At 37.1% G+C, this 13,403-nt stretch overlaps 1 protein-coding gene across 1 annotated transcript; it reads left to right on the forward strand.

Annotated features, from left to right (window-relative positions):
• The first annotated feature begins 3,667 nt into the window (after positions 1-3,667).
• Positions 3,668-13,403, forward strand: LOC106081998 (pro-resilin). Its single transcript, XM_013244291.2, has 3 exons — positions 3,668-3,957; positions 12,391-12,471; positions 12,599-13,403. The coding sequence occupies exons 1-3, from the start codon at positions 3,862-3,864 to the stop codon at positions 12,719-12,721; spliced, it is 300 nt and encodes a 99-aa protein (XP_013099745.1). The 5' UTR covers positions 3,668-3,861; the 3' UTR covers positions 12,722-13,403.

A 13,403-nucleotide genomic window follows, 5' to 3' on the forward strand; every position in this document is an offset into this window, starting at 1 on the left:
GGAAAGACAAACCTGCTGACAGCACCTACCATATAATCTCTACTGATACATTATAAGTGGAAATTAACCTTTCCCACTATACGAACGCTCGTTTCTAATTCTGAGCCGATCAGATGGTTAAAAGGCAATCAGTACCAAAATTCGCTCAAATCCCTTCAAAATTGTAATAACTGCGACTCTACAAGTGTTATTGGGCGAAATATACCCTGCAAACATTTTTGTTCGCCAAATAATCTTCCAAAAATCTTCTAGATTAAGGTTATGATAGCGAACAAGCTCGTCTAAGAGTCGTAGACGATTCTCCTTTCGTGAGAAGTTGTGTCCTCAAGACGACTCTTCTGGAAGAGTGTTCCGCGAATATTCCATATGAGTTGCTAAGTCAGAATAGTCTTGTAATATCTAAGAACCGCCCAAGAATCGTCTGGACAGGTAAAAATTAATGTTTTGGAAGATTAATAAAATACTCTCCTAGATGAGTTACGCGTTACTCGTCTGGATGAGTAAAAAATAAACGTCTGGTAATATTTATTAAATATTAATCTATAAGAGTAACATATTATTAGCTTGAAAGATTTAAAAAGACATTAGTTTGTTCAGCAAAAACGTAACAACTCCGAAAAATTTAAAAAAAGTTCATTTCCACTCAACACAAAACATCGAATAACATAATGCAATACAAATCCTTAACGTACCAGGCATAAAAATAAAAACTATCGCGGAAAGTTCACTCAGACGATTTATAAACAAATCTTCTGGACGATTATAAGGCAATGAGTTGCGTAACAATCATCGCGAATATTGACTAAAACTTCCACACACGCAATGAATTGCCCAAGAGTGTTTCGCAACTCATACGGAAGAACAATTGCGTAAAAATCTTACAGAAGATTGTTTGATTCATCTCGGGGTCGAACGCTCCTCCAAAATTATGAAAAATGTTTGCAGGGTATAAATGGGAGCTAAATATTAATCTATGTTTTTTCCTATGCTATTCTTTGAATAGAAAGGTCTAAATAGTCTAAGGCCGGACAATATCCTGCAATGGAGTCTAAATACGATTTTAAGACCAAACATGTAAATTTCTGCCAAATCCAACAAGTAATTGCGCCCTCTAGAGGCTCCAGAAGTCAAAATTCCAGATGGGTTTATATGGCAGCTTTATCAGGTTACGAACCGATTTAAACCATATTTGGCACAGTTGTTGGAAGTCATAACAAAACACCTCTTGCACAATTTCAGCCAAATCGGATGAGAATTGCGTCCTCAAGTGGCTCAATAAATCAAAACCTCAGATCGGTTTATATGACAGCTATATCAGGTTATGGACCGATTTGAACCATATTTTGCACGTTTTGTTGGAAGTCATAACAAAACACATCATGCAAAATTTTAGCCAAATCGGATAAGAATTGCGCCCGCTGGTGGTTCAAGATGTCAAGATCCAAGATCGGTTTATACGGCATCTATATTAAAACATGGACCTATATGGCCCATTTTCAATCCCGAACGACCTACACTAATAAAATGTATTTGTGCAAAATTTCGACAGACAGACGGACGGACTTACATGGCTAGATCCACTTAAAATGTCATGAAGATCAAGAATATATATACTTTGTGGGGTCTTAGACGAATATTTCGGTTATAAAAATTTGTGTACAGAATAAATTTCACTATCTTTAGGAAATTTTGTCTTTAAAAAATTTTAATTTTGTCTTTAAAAAAATTTAAAACAAGTAAAAAGGCAATAAGTTCGGGCGGACCGAACTTTGGATACCCACCACCTCAGGTATATATGTAAATCCCAATTCGTCACAATCCGGTGAAAATTGGACAACTTAAGCACCCAAATTCGGCAGATATATCCAATCATAAACCGATCTGAACCATATTAAGGTAGGATATCGTGAAGTTCAGAAAAACTCACTGTTTAAAATTTCAGCAAATCGGATGAAAAATAAAGTTTTTATGGGCATTAGACCCTTTATCGAAATATCGGTCTATATAGCAGCTATACCCAAATATGGTCCAATTTGGCCCGTTCAAGAACTTAACCAGTGTGCATCAAAAAGACGTATCTGCATCAAATTTCAGCTCAATATCTCAATTTTTGAAGGCTCTAGAGTAATTACAACAGACGGACAGCCATACGGACATCGTTAAATCGTCTTAGAATTTTACGACGATCCGAAATATATATACTTTGTAGGGTCGGATATTGATATTTCGATGTGTTGCAAACGGAATGACTAAATGAATATGCCCCCTTTCCTACAGTGGTGAGTATAAAAATCTCAAAAAATTCGTTTTGAAAAAAAATTCTTTCAAGTTTTGTCTTTAGAAAAATAATTAAGAGGGCGTCTGAACCAAATTTTGCCTCTAGAGAATATTTTATTAAAATTTCCCTTTACAGGATGGGATATTTATTGAAATTTTGCCTGTGAAAAAATTATTTCGGTGGGGTGCCCCCTTGAATCGGACAGCACTGCATGATATGTAAGAAGTTTGCCCCTGTTCCTTAATGGAATGCTAAAGGTAAAATTTTAATATGCATTTTGTAAGTAAGTATTGGTCTAATTACACTCCTGTGGAATCAATGAACTATACTCGGATTTAGGCCCCATTTCAAGACTAAGGCCGCATTCATAGTGTCCATTATTAGTGAGCCTGCTCAGTACGCTCCTGGATGTGACCCTTTCAGTTCAGTTTTCTTTCCAAGACCTCACCCAAGTACTTGGCCCTTTCGTATATGGAAATCGTCCTTTTCAGAAAATGTGGCCCCTCGAAACGACAGGGAGGGCACGCATATCCATGTTGGAAACAGGATTTTTTATCTTCCCCTTTTTAAAAATAACATTTCTCGAAAAAGGACCCAGACAAACAATTATTTTCTTAATTTTCTTCAAAGAAAATATAAAGTTCCTCAACCTCATTTTCTAATTGGTATTGCTTATAATTTAATGAAATCTTAGATTGATAGATGATTTGTACTCGATCAATTTTGCAATAGCTTTGGTTACGCAAAACCCTTACTCGAATTAATCAAACCGCACTCGTGGCGAAATCAAGAAACTATTGCATTTGTTTGATCTTCATTTAGCACTCTGATATGCAGCAGCAGTACTGGTATCTTAATGTTACCGATGAATATTGAATTCGTTCGTTTAAAGAAGAATATCATGCAAGCGACCAACAACCAACATCACTTTTGCCGCTGTCAAGTAATCATTCGGTGGTGTTGTATTTCTTGGGCGATCGATAGATAAGCGGCCGCTACTTCACAAAAGCCCCAAAACCAAAATAAAAGAAAACTTCAAAACACCAGTCAGACATGCAACATAGAACACAGTGAACGATGTCTGACGACAACGCATCTTCTTCGTCGTTTTAGTCGTCGCAGTTGTCGTCTCTCATCGTTTCATCGTATGCGAGAAATTTTGGAAAATGTTAAACTTGGCTATTCTTAGTATTTGCGTTGTTGTTGTTGCTGTTGCTGTAGTATCTTTTGCTTCTAGCCAATTGCCTTTAAGCATTCGGCTTTTAAGCTTTACCATCTTCACCATATCGTAGATTGTCGCATTGCATTTGTACTGCTGTTGCGCGTCAGTCGAGTAATACCTTTGACCTATGCGCCAAGCAGACGAAGTCGGCGACAACTACGACGTAGATGACAAAGCGCGCGCGCGCGAGATTTGATGCGATTTTAAACAAGAGACACCAAAACGACGAAATTCATATAAAAGACTTCTGTGGCAAACAATTGGCTTCAGTCAGAAGCGCAAATCGTTGCGACGAATATACCCTTTAAGGCACGGATCCTCTGCTCTTGAGTGAACGATTATCAAACGGACGGTCAGAAATATGTCGGCTCTAACTTGGAAGTTTGTGGCGCTCGTTTTGTGTGCGTATTTGATTGTGGCGCAGGCGCGACCTCAGGCTCCTGAACAACCAGAACCGGTAAATGTCTTGACACTAAGTGAGATAAATGGGGTGGAAAAATAAACAGCTCGTGGCTACCGCCAACTGGGGATACTATTGTCATCCTTCAAGACATTTGAATGACATTCTGAAAATGTAAAAAAAAAAATTGCAACGTGCAAACAAAGTGTCATCAATTCGCAAATGTCAATTAAATGCAAAATTCGAAAACAAACAATGAGTTAATCAATCAAGTATGCAAGTCTCAGTTGCATTCAAATGAAAAGTTCAACCAATTGTCATTTCAAAAAAAAGGATTGATTTGTGACAAACAAAAACAAAAGAATTAAATTAAAAAAAACGAAAATAAATGCGGTATGAGAATATTGGATACAAAAATATATTGGCAAATAATTTCAATTGAAAATCGAGAAAAAATCGTAACAAAATTAAGGGGCCTTTTCCTTACACTTTTATATCAAAAAAAATATACAAAAAGACTGATCAAAAATCATCATATCATACATAAAACAATATTTTAAACATATTTTTTTTTACTTGGTTTTTTAGTAATAGGTTTGATATGTCATTCTACTCTGAAAAAAGTGGGACCAACATTTTGGCAATGAAAAGGAGCCAAATAACATAACATTTTATAAGGCCGGATATCTTTAAATTTAGTTTCATATTAACTAACGGACATTTCGAAGTTTGATCGTTGATTGATTTTTCTTTTTTACTTTCAAGTTGACTGTCCAAATAATATTTTTTGAAAAATTCTTTTTTTAATTTAACATCTCATGCTAAAAAATTCAACATTAAAAGATGCCCCTGTTTTTAAGTCTATTTTGCGTCTTTAACTACAGCTCACTTTTGTCTTGCCACAAGGTCAATTTTGTAACTTTCAACTACATTTTGACGTTCAATTATTAACCTACCACTTAAAATAAAATATCCTTAATATGAAGAAAAATATTTTTCCCCAAAGGGAATGTTTCTTAAAAAAGTTGAAAAATTTTAAATCTTCGAACTAAGGTTGCTAATCTTTGGCTCATATCTTTAAAATTGGCACACAAATTTTTTCAGTGTAACAAGGACATCTTAAGCAATTTTCATATGTGGTTCGTAATTTTCATTGCTAAACATCTCTATAAAAAGGTGTTACTCTGTGACATGCAGCAAGTTTATGAGAAGGATACTTCTCATTAAGTTGAAATTAAGAACTTATGACAAATGATAAAGATGTTTTACTTCATATAAAGAAATTTTGGTTGGTGGCCACCTTGGCTTAGAGTCTGAACGATTGGGTTCGCATCATGGCGGAAACTTCAGAAAAAATGTCTGCCCTGGCTATACCCTCACTAATGCTGGCAACATTTTTGAGGTTTTTAGGCATGTAAAACTTTTCTAACAAGTTTTGTACCTCTGCGGCCCGCCGTTCGCACACGGCTATAAAAAGAAACTTTCATATCATTGAACTTAAAACTTGTATGGAACAGAACTTATTTATAAGAGAAGAGTATCAATGTGAATCCAAAAAAAATGTTCGTGGAAAAATTTCCATTTGAATTAACGAAATCTGATCTTAATGGTAGTATGGATAAAAGATCCACAACGCTTGTTAGTCAAGACTTAAATCTTTTAAAGAAGTTCAAATAATCTTTATATGTAAAATTTCAGCCAAATCTATAAGAATTGGTCCTTTTAGGAGCTCAAGAAGTAAAATAGGGAGATCAGTTTATAAGGGAGCTGTATCAGGCTATAGACCGGTTCAGACCACATTTGACACTTATGTTGGAGGTCATGGAAGAAGCCGTTGTACAAATTTCAGCCAAATCGGATAATAATTAGGCCTTCTTGAGGCTCAAGAAGTCAAAATCCCAGATTGGTTTATATGACAGCTATATTAGGTTATGAATCGATTTCACCCGTACTTGGCACACTTGTTGGAAATCATAACAAAACATCTCATGCAAAATTTCAGCCAAATCGGATAAGCATTGCGTCCTCTAGTGGCTCAAGAAGTCAAGATTTAAGATCGATTTATATGGCAGCCATATCAGGTTATGAACCGATTGGAACCATACTTGGCACAGTTGTTGAAAGTCATGACGAAGCACATCGTGCAAAATTTCAACGAAATCGGATAGGAATTGCGCCCTCTAGAGGCTCAAGAAGGAAAGACCCCAGATCGGTTTATAGGACAGCTATATCAGGTTATAGACCGATTTCAACCATACTTAGCACAGTTGTTGAAAATCATAAAAAAACACGTCAAGCTAAATTTCAGCCAAATCGGATAAAAATTGCGCCCTGTAGTGGCTCAAAAAGTCAAGATCTAAGATCGGTTTATATGGCAGCTATATCAAAACATGGACCGATATGATCCATTTACAATCCCAACCGACCTATACTTATAGCAAGTATTTGTGCAAAATGTCAAGCGGCTAGCTTTACTCCTTCGAAAGTAATGTGCTTTCGACAGACAGACGGACTGACTTAACTAGATCGACATAAAAAAATTCATGACGATCAAGAATATATACCCTTTATGGGGTCTGCGACGAATATTTCGAGGAATTATAAACAGATAAATACGCAATTTATGGGTATAATCGAGCAAATCGGTATATATGGCAGTTATATTCAAATTTAGTCCGATCCATATTTGGCACGGATGGCAAGAGGCTTTTCGAGGCAAACTTCTCACATATCAATGAGTGCAGTCCGATTGAAGTTTAAGCTCAATGATAAGAGGCCCCCTTTTTATAGCCGAGTCCGAACGGCATGCCGCAGTGCGACACCTCTTTGGAGCGAAGATTTTCATGGCATAGTATCTCACAAATCTACCGCTGAAAATTTTTTCTGATGGTCTCGCCAGGATTCGAACCCAGGCGTTCAGCGTCATAGGCGGACATGCTAAACTCTGCGCTACGGTGGCCTTACAAACAAATGCATTTGTTTATTATACCCTGTACTACAGTAGTAGTGTACCTGTGTCACATTCGTAAATTTGATTCAATTTAATGTGAAGTGTGGCGTATGCGCAATTTAATACAACATACGCAAGACTGATCAGTGTTGCCATTTTTGGTAAGTTTTTATTCTCTTTGTAGGTTGGTAGGCTGACCTAAATTTTTGGTAGGTTTTTTTTATTTATAGTGCAGTGCATCATGGATGCGAAGTGGTCTCACTGCTTCTTTGAAATTGATTTTTGTTGTTGTAGCAGTGTGTTGTACACTGAGGCGGCAACCCTTGGTGATGAAGAACTTCATCGGATCAATCTGGTACGCACGGTTCATGTAATTCACTAAAGCGTCGAAAGTGGGTAGGAAATCGTTTTTATGGGCTTAACCCCTTAAATCGAGACATTCTTTGAAATCTGGGCAAAAACATGAATTTTATGTAGTCAAGATTTTTTATCGGAAGATCAGTGCTATATCAACATATAGGTCATCTTTGAGCTTAAGGCTGTAGAGTGATTCCAACAAACAGACAGACGGACATGTCTAGATTGTCTTTGAATCTAGTTGAATCTAGGCGATCTAATATGTATACTGCTTTGTAGAGTTGAAGATATATAATTTGAAGTGTTGCAAATAGAATGGCAAAATGCCAATTTTTTGGTGGGGGCTATAAAAACATATACGACATTTTAGGTTTGTAGAGCATTTGGTAAGTTTTCGTCGAGTTTGGTAGGATTTTTCCTAAATTTTGTTAGGAAATAATTTTCTTCAGTGGCAACACTGCTACTGATCCCTTAAGATTTTAAGTTGAACAACAAATTCTAAGGGATTTATTTGATTGTTTAGCAACTTCTGGGGGCCATTTTTTATAGCACAACTCTACTTGCGAAGATTTTTTATCTCCGTCTGCAAGTGTATTTATTTAATTAAACAAAATTTCAATTAAGCTTTCACTTACTTAAATAATTTGAATAATCTTGAATATCGTTAATTTAGAAGGTGTTTGGGAAAAGCTATCAACTTGGCTTGTTAGATAATTAATCAATAGTTTTTTTTTGTCGTGAGACGATTGCAAGCATTAGATCTCAGATAAGAGCATGACATTGCTTAGCCATTGGTTAGACAATAACTAAGCTATATATTGGGGAAATTAATTCATTGCTTAACAATAAATAAAGGAATAACAAATTATAACAATGTGTACATAGATTTATAGAAGTTAATTTTTCAATACATTTTAATTTTTGAAATTCTTCATGTATGGTTATTTTGCTTTAAGAAAAATATCTTCTTGTATATAAAAATCAATTTGTGTTTTTTTGTTTGTTTGTGTGTTTTTTAGAGATTTAGAAATGGCTGAATCGCTTTTCTTGAAATTTTCACCGATGGTGCATAATGATCTCGTGTGAAAATAGGGTACTAAATTTTTGATATCTGAAGGGGGGCGGACCCTCCCCCTTACCCTAATTTTCAGAAACGCCAGATATCGGAGATGGATGGTGCAATTTAAGTGCTCTCCTACAGTAACCTACAAACAAAACTTTGCTATCAAAGTTTCGGATGGGGTACCTAGGGGTGGGTTTTGTGGTGGGGCGCCCCACCCCAAAACCCACCAAATATATATATACACCAATCACGACAATATGGGACTCTAATGAAAGGTATTTAAGATTAGTAAACATATCTGATATCCAATTGTCGGACCAAGTGTTTGGAGGACCACCCCCAAAACACCCCTAAATCGGACTTATTTACCGACCATGGCAATATGGGACTCAAATGAAAGGTATTTGCGAGTAAAATACGAATCTGATATCCAAGTTTGGGGACAAAGTTTCTGGGGGTCCATCCCTTCCCCAAAACACCCCCTAAACAGGACTTATTTACTGACCATGGGAATATGGGGATTAAATAAAAGGTATTTGAGTGTAGAATACGAATTTGATATCTAGATGTGGGAGGAACCGCTCATACCAAAGAAGACAAATTTACGAGCAAAGCAATATGAGACTCAAATGAAAGGTTATTGAAAGTAAAGCACGAATCTGATATCAATGTTTGGGAAAAGTGTCCATGAGGCCACCCCACCGCCATAACACCACCCAAATAGGAAGTATTTGCTCAAATAAGAGGTATTTTGGAGTAGAACACGAATCTGATATATATTTTCAAAGCCAAGTCACTCAGTGGCCACCCCATCCCCCAAACCGGTCATGTTTGCCGACTATAGAAAAATGGAGCCCAAATGAAGGGTATTTGAGAGCAGACCATGAATCTGACATCAACATTCGGGACCAACTGTCTAGGGAACGTCCCACCACCATAACAACCCCCAAGTAGGACGTATTTGCTCACCTAGACAATTTGGGTCTTCAAGACAGTGGAGCTCGATATTCATAGTTTTTAGGGCCCATTCCCCAAACCGAACATATATGCTGGCTTTTTCAATAAGGGGTTTAAGTGAATGGTATTTGAGATTAGAAAACCAATTTTAAGGCCACTGGAAATACGGGGCTCAAATATATGAGAATAGAGCACGTTGCTGATATGTTTTCAGGGCTTAGTGATTGGGGGACCACCCCACTCCCCAAAACACCCCTAAATCGAACATATTTACCGACCGTGTCAATGTGAGGCTGAAATGAATTGGGGGGTAGAGCAAGAATTGATACCCATATTGTGCCTAATTGTACACAGGTCTGCAACATATAATTTAATTGCGGTCCGAACCGGACCATATCTTGATATCGCTCTAATAGCAGAGCAATTCTTTTCTTTTGTCCTTTTTTTGCCTAAGAAGAGATTATCCGATATTCCCAAGATATTATCCGATATAACACATCTTCAAAATTAATGTCTATGAAAAAAATGATCTTTGCGAAGTTTCAGCTCAATATATTAAATTTTAAAGACTATAGCGTGATTACCACAGATAAACGAAGGGACATGAGGTGTTTTGTTATGAATTCCAAAAACTGTTCTAAGTATGGTTCAAATCGGTTCATGTTGTTGTTGTTGTAGCCACATTTTGATGTAGTCCGAAGGACCGTTCGCGCTGGAACAAGGTGGCCATTAGTTATTTAAAGGCGCCCATAACTCGCCTTGTCATATCCAGTATCATAGGCACTCAGTATTTGTGCAAGAGCCGGTGTCGCCCGACCTCTCACTGAGACTCTCCGCTCGATACCGCTCATTGTCTGTGACTGCCGTTGCAGGTATTCCGTATGGAGCATTTCACTATCCGCAACCTGTGGACGCCCGTAAGCTCGCAACTGAGCTTCTCGTGACAGCAATGAACACCAGACAGATCGGACCTCAATGTTCCAGCCTGTGTGATGCTCACAGCTCACACCCGTGCCGGTTCCATAACCGGATATAACTGTCATATAAGCCAATCTGGGATCTTGACTCCTTGAGCCTCTAGTGGGCGCAATTCTTATCGGGTTTGGCTGAAACTTTGCACCAAGTTTTTTATTTTGACTTCCAACAACTCTGCTAAGTATGGTCCAAATCGGTTCATAACCTAATATAGCTCCCATATAAACCGATTGCGGATATTGATTGTCATGATCGGTTGATAATCTTACATAGCTACCATATAAACCGATTTCGAATCTTGACATCTTGAGCCGCTAGAGGGCGCAATTATTATCCGATTTGGCTGCAATAATGCATGAAGTGTTTTGGTTTGAACATCAATAGTTATTGATAAATATAGTTCAAATCGGTTCATAATCTTATATAGCTACCATATAAACCGATTTCGAATCTTGACATCTTGAGCCGCTAGAGGGCGCAATTATTATCCGATTTGGCTGCAATAATGCATGAAGTGTTTTGGTTTGAACATCAATAGTTATTGATAAATATAGTTCAAATCGGTTCATAATCTTATATAGCTACCATATAAACCGATTTCGAATCTTGACATCTTGAGCCGCTAGAGGGCGCAATTATTATCCGATTTGGCTGCAATATTGCATGAAATGTTTTGTTATAACTTCTAACAACTGCGCCAAGTATGGTTCAAATCGGTTTATAACCTGATATAGCTCCCATATAATCCGATCTCGAATCTTGACTTCGTGAGTCTCTAGAGGGCGCAATTATAAAACCAATTTCGAGTCTTGATATCTTGAGCCGCTAGAGGGCGCAATTATTATCCGATTTGACTGAAGTTTTGCATGAAATGTTTTGTTATAACTTCTAACAACTACGCCAAGTATGGTTCAAATCGGTTTATAACCTGATATAGCTTCCATATAATCCGATCCCGAATCTTGACATCGCGAGTCTCTAGAGGGCGCAATTGTTATCCGTTTTGGGTGAAATTTTACATGAAGTGTTTCGGTTTGACCATCAACAACTGCGCCAGTTATGGCGCATAGAATTGTTATATATAACTATAACTGAAATAGAATTGTTATTTTTATCCGTTATCCTTTGTTTGTCTATAAAGAGATATAGACCAGAGGACTTGAAAAATGCGATCCATGGTGGAGGGTACATAAGATTCGGCCGAACTAATCAAGCTTTTACTTGTTTTGAATTAACATAATGGTGGAAACAAAAATGCAAATTTTGCCCATAAACATTCCACTAAGGAACAGGGGCAACTTCTCACACAATTCTTATCGGGTTTGGCTGAAACTTTGCACCAAGTGTTTTATATTGACTTCCAACAACTCTGCTATGTATGGTCCAAATCGGTTCATAACCTAATATAGCTCCCATATAAACCGATCGCGGTGGAAACAAAATTTAGCTTAAATCGGAGACCTGGCGTTTTTAAAACCTAAGTGAGTGGGAGGGTCCGACCATAGTGTAGCAGTATTGGAGGTCATAAAAAGGTCCCTTATCATTGCACTAACTCTTGCATGGGACAGCAATCATTGATATGACTCCCCACAAGTCTCCCACAGTTCCTTGATGAGATGTTGGTGGAAAAATTTTCAATTTGTAGAGGTAGTTGGTTTATCTGGTTGTGTAGGGTGTATATATATCAATCCCGCACGCCATCAGACTTCCCTTTTTTTGGTGTATCAGCATTTGTTGGAAGCCAAAGCTTAGTAACATTTGTTACCAAGTTTTCTACTTTTACACATTGAAATGCTTTTGGGACTTTCAAACAGTTCCTTAATAAGATGTTGGTGAAAAAATTTCCAACTTGTAGTGGTAGATGGTTTATCTGGTGGTGTAGGGTTTTATCTATTCAGTCCCGCACGCCTTCAGACTTCCCTTTTTTTTTGGAGTATCAGCATTTGTTAGAAGCCAAAGCTTAGTAACATTTGTTACCAAGTCTCCTACTTTTACACATTGAAATGCTTGTGGGACTTTCAAGCGATTGTAACGGTTTACGAAAATGTTTTTGTTAAACGTTTTTCCTGTAAACTTCTTCATCAGGAGATCACAAAGAAAACTAACTTCCTTAGGAAGAAATTTAATATCCATGTTTGTATTTGCAACTAATCCCTTCCATTGTGTTCTGTTTTTCTTATATTTTCAGTACGAATATCAGTACGAGGTTAAAGACGCCGAAAAGGAATTGTTTTTCAACAAAAATGAAGCAGGAGATGCTCAAGGAAAGGTAACGTTAAGTCTTTCCTTAAAATGATGAAATCATGACTTTTAGTAACAAAAGTGATATTTAATATGACTTCCTATTTTTTTTTTTTTTTTTCTTCAATCTCATTGTTGCAACACCATAAATAAAGGTTTCTGGTCAATATGCTGTCTGGCTGCCAGATGGAAGATTAATGACAGTAGCCTATACCGTGGATGGTGAAAATGGTTTTGTGCCCAAGATCACTTTTGATACCAACAACCCATTGGGTTAAGCAGCCAACCAACAACCAAGAGCCAAAAAATCGCCGCAAACTTAATACGACCGTCTCACACTTTACGTTCGCTCCGAATAGATCGACTTACCACCAGCCAACGCACACAGACACATTTTTTTGTAGGTTTCCTTGTTCTGTAGCACAAATTATAAAATTATACAAACAAATATCCATAGCATATGAACTACATATATAATAGCATATTAAACTTCTATATAATACGACAACACACACACACATATATATATAATTATAGTAAATAATAAAGCACCCAATATCCAGCAACTGTAACTCTCCATACGTCCATCCATCTCTTGGACGGTTGGGTGTTTTGTGGAAGTCTTTTCTGGTAGCAGTTCTTCATCACCGATATGTCAATGCAGTGCCGGCCTCCATTTCACCACCACCACGATCACCTTCCCAACGTGTCTTTTTTAGAATAATTTGTATGAAGAGAAAACATCTTTTTTTGCTCCACTGTATATTATCAGATACTCAATTTGTATGTATGTGTAAACATATATCGTATTAGTTTAAGGGTTTTTTTTTCAATATTATTTGTTTTTTATTTTTAAATTTTTCTTGTTTGTTAAAATGTTGGACTTGGAGTGCTGCACTCCAAACTTCATGTGTAAAGAGTCATTTGTACTTGGTACCATACTTACACCTTCCCCCGCCC

The sequence above is a fragment of the Stomoxys calcitrans genome, chromosome 4 (genome assembly GCF_963082655.1).
Source record: "Stomoxys calcitrans chromosome 4, idStoCalc2.1, whole genome shotgun sequence".
NCBI classification, from domain to species: Eukaryota; Metazoa; Arthropoda; class Insecta; order Diptera; family Muscidae; genus Stomoxys; species Stomoxys calcitrans.

What these genes read in the sequence shown, in the direction of transcription:
- LOC106081998 (XM_013244291.2), top strand. Translation starts at nt 3,862, where the DNA reads ATGTCGGCTCTAACTTGGAAGTTTGTGGCGCTCGTTTTGTGTGCGTAT. An exon ending in CTCCTGAACAACCAGAACCG is followed by an intron (nt 3,958 to 12,390) that starts GTAAATGTCTTG and finishes TTATATTTTCAG; the next exon opens with TACGAATATCAGTACGAGGT. An exon ending in CAGGAGATGCTCAAGGAAAG is followed by an intron (nt 12,472 to 12,598) that starts GTAACGTTAAGT and finishes CCATAAATAAAG; the next exon opens with GTTTCTGGTCAATATGCTGT.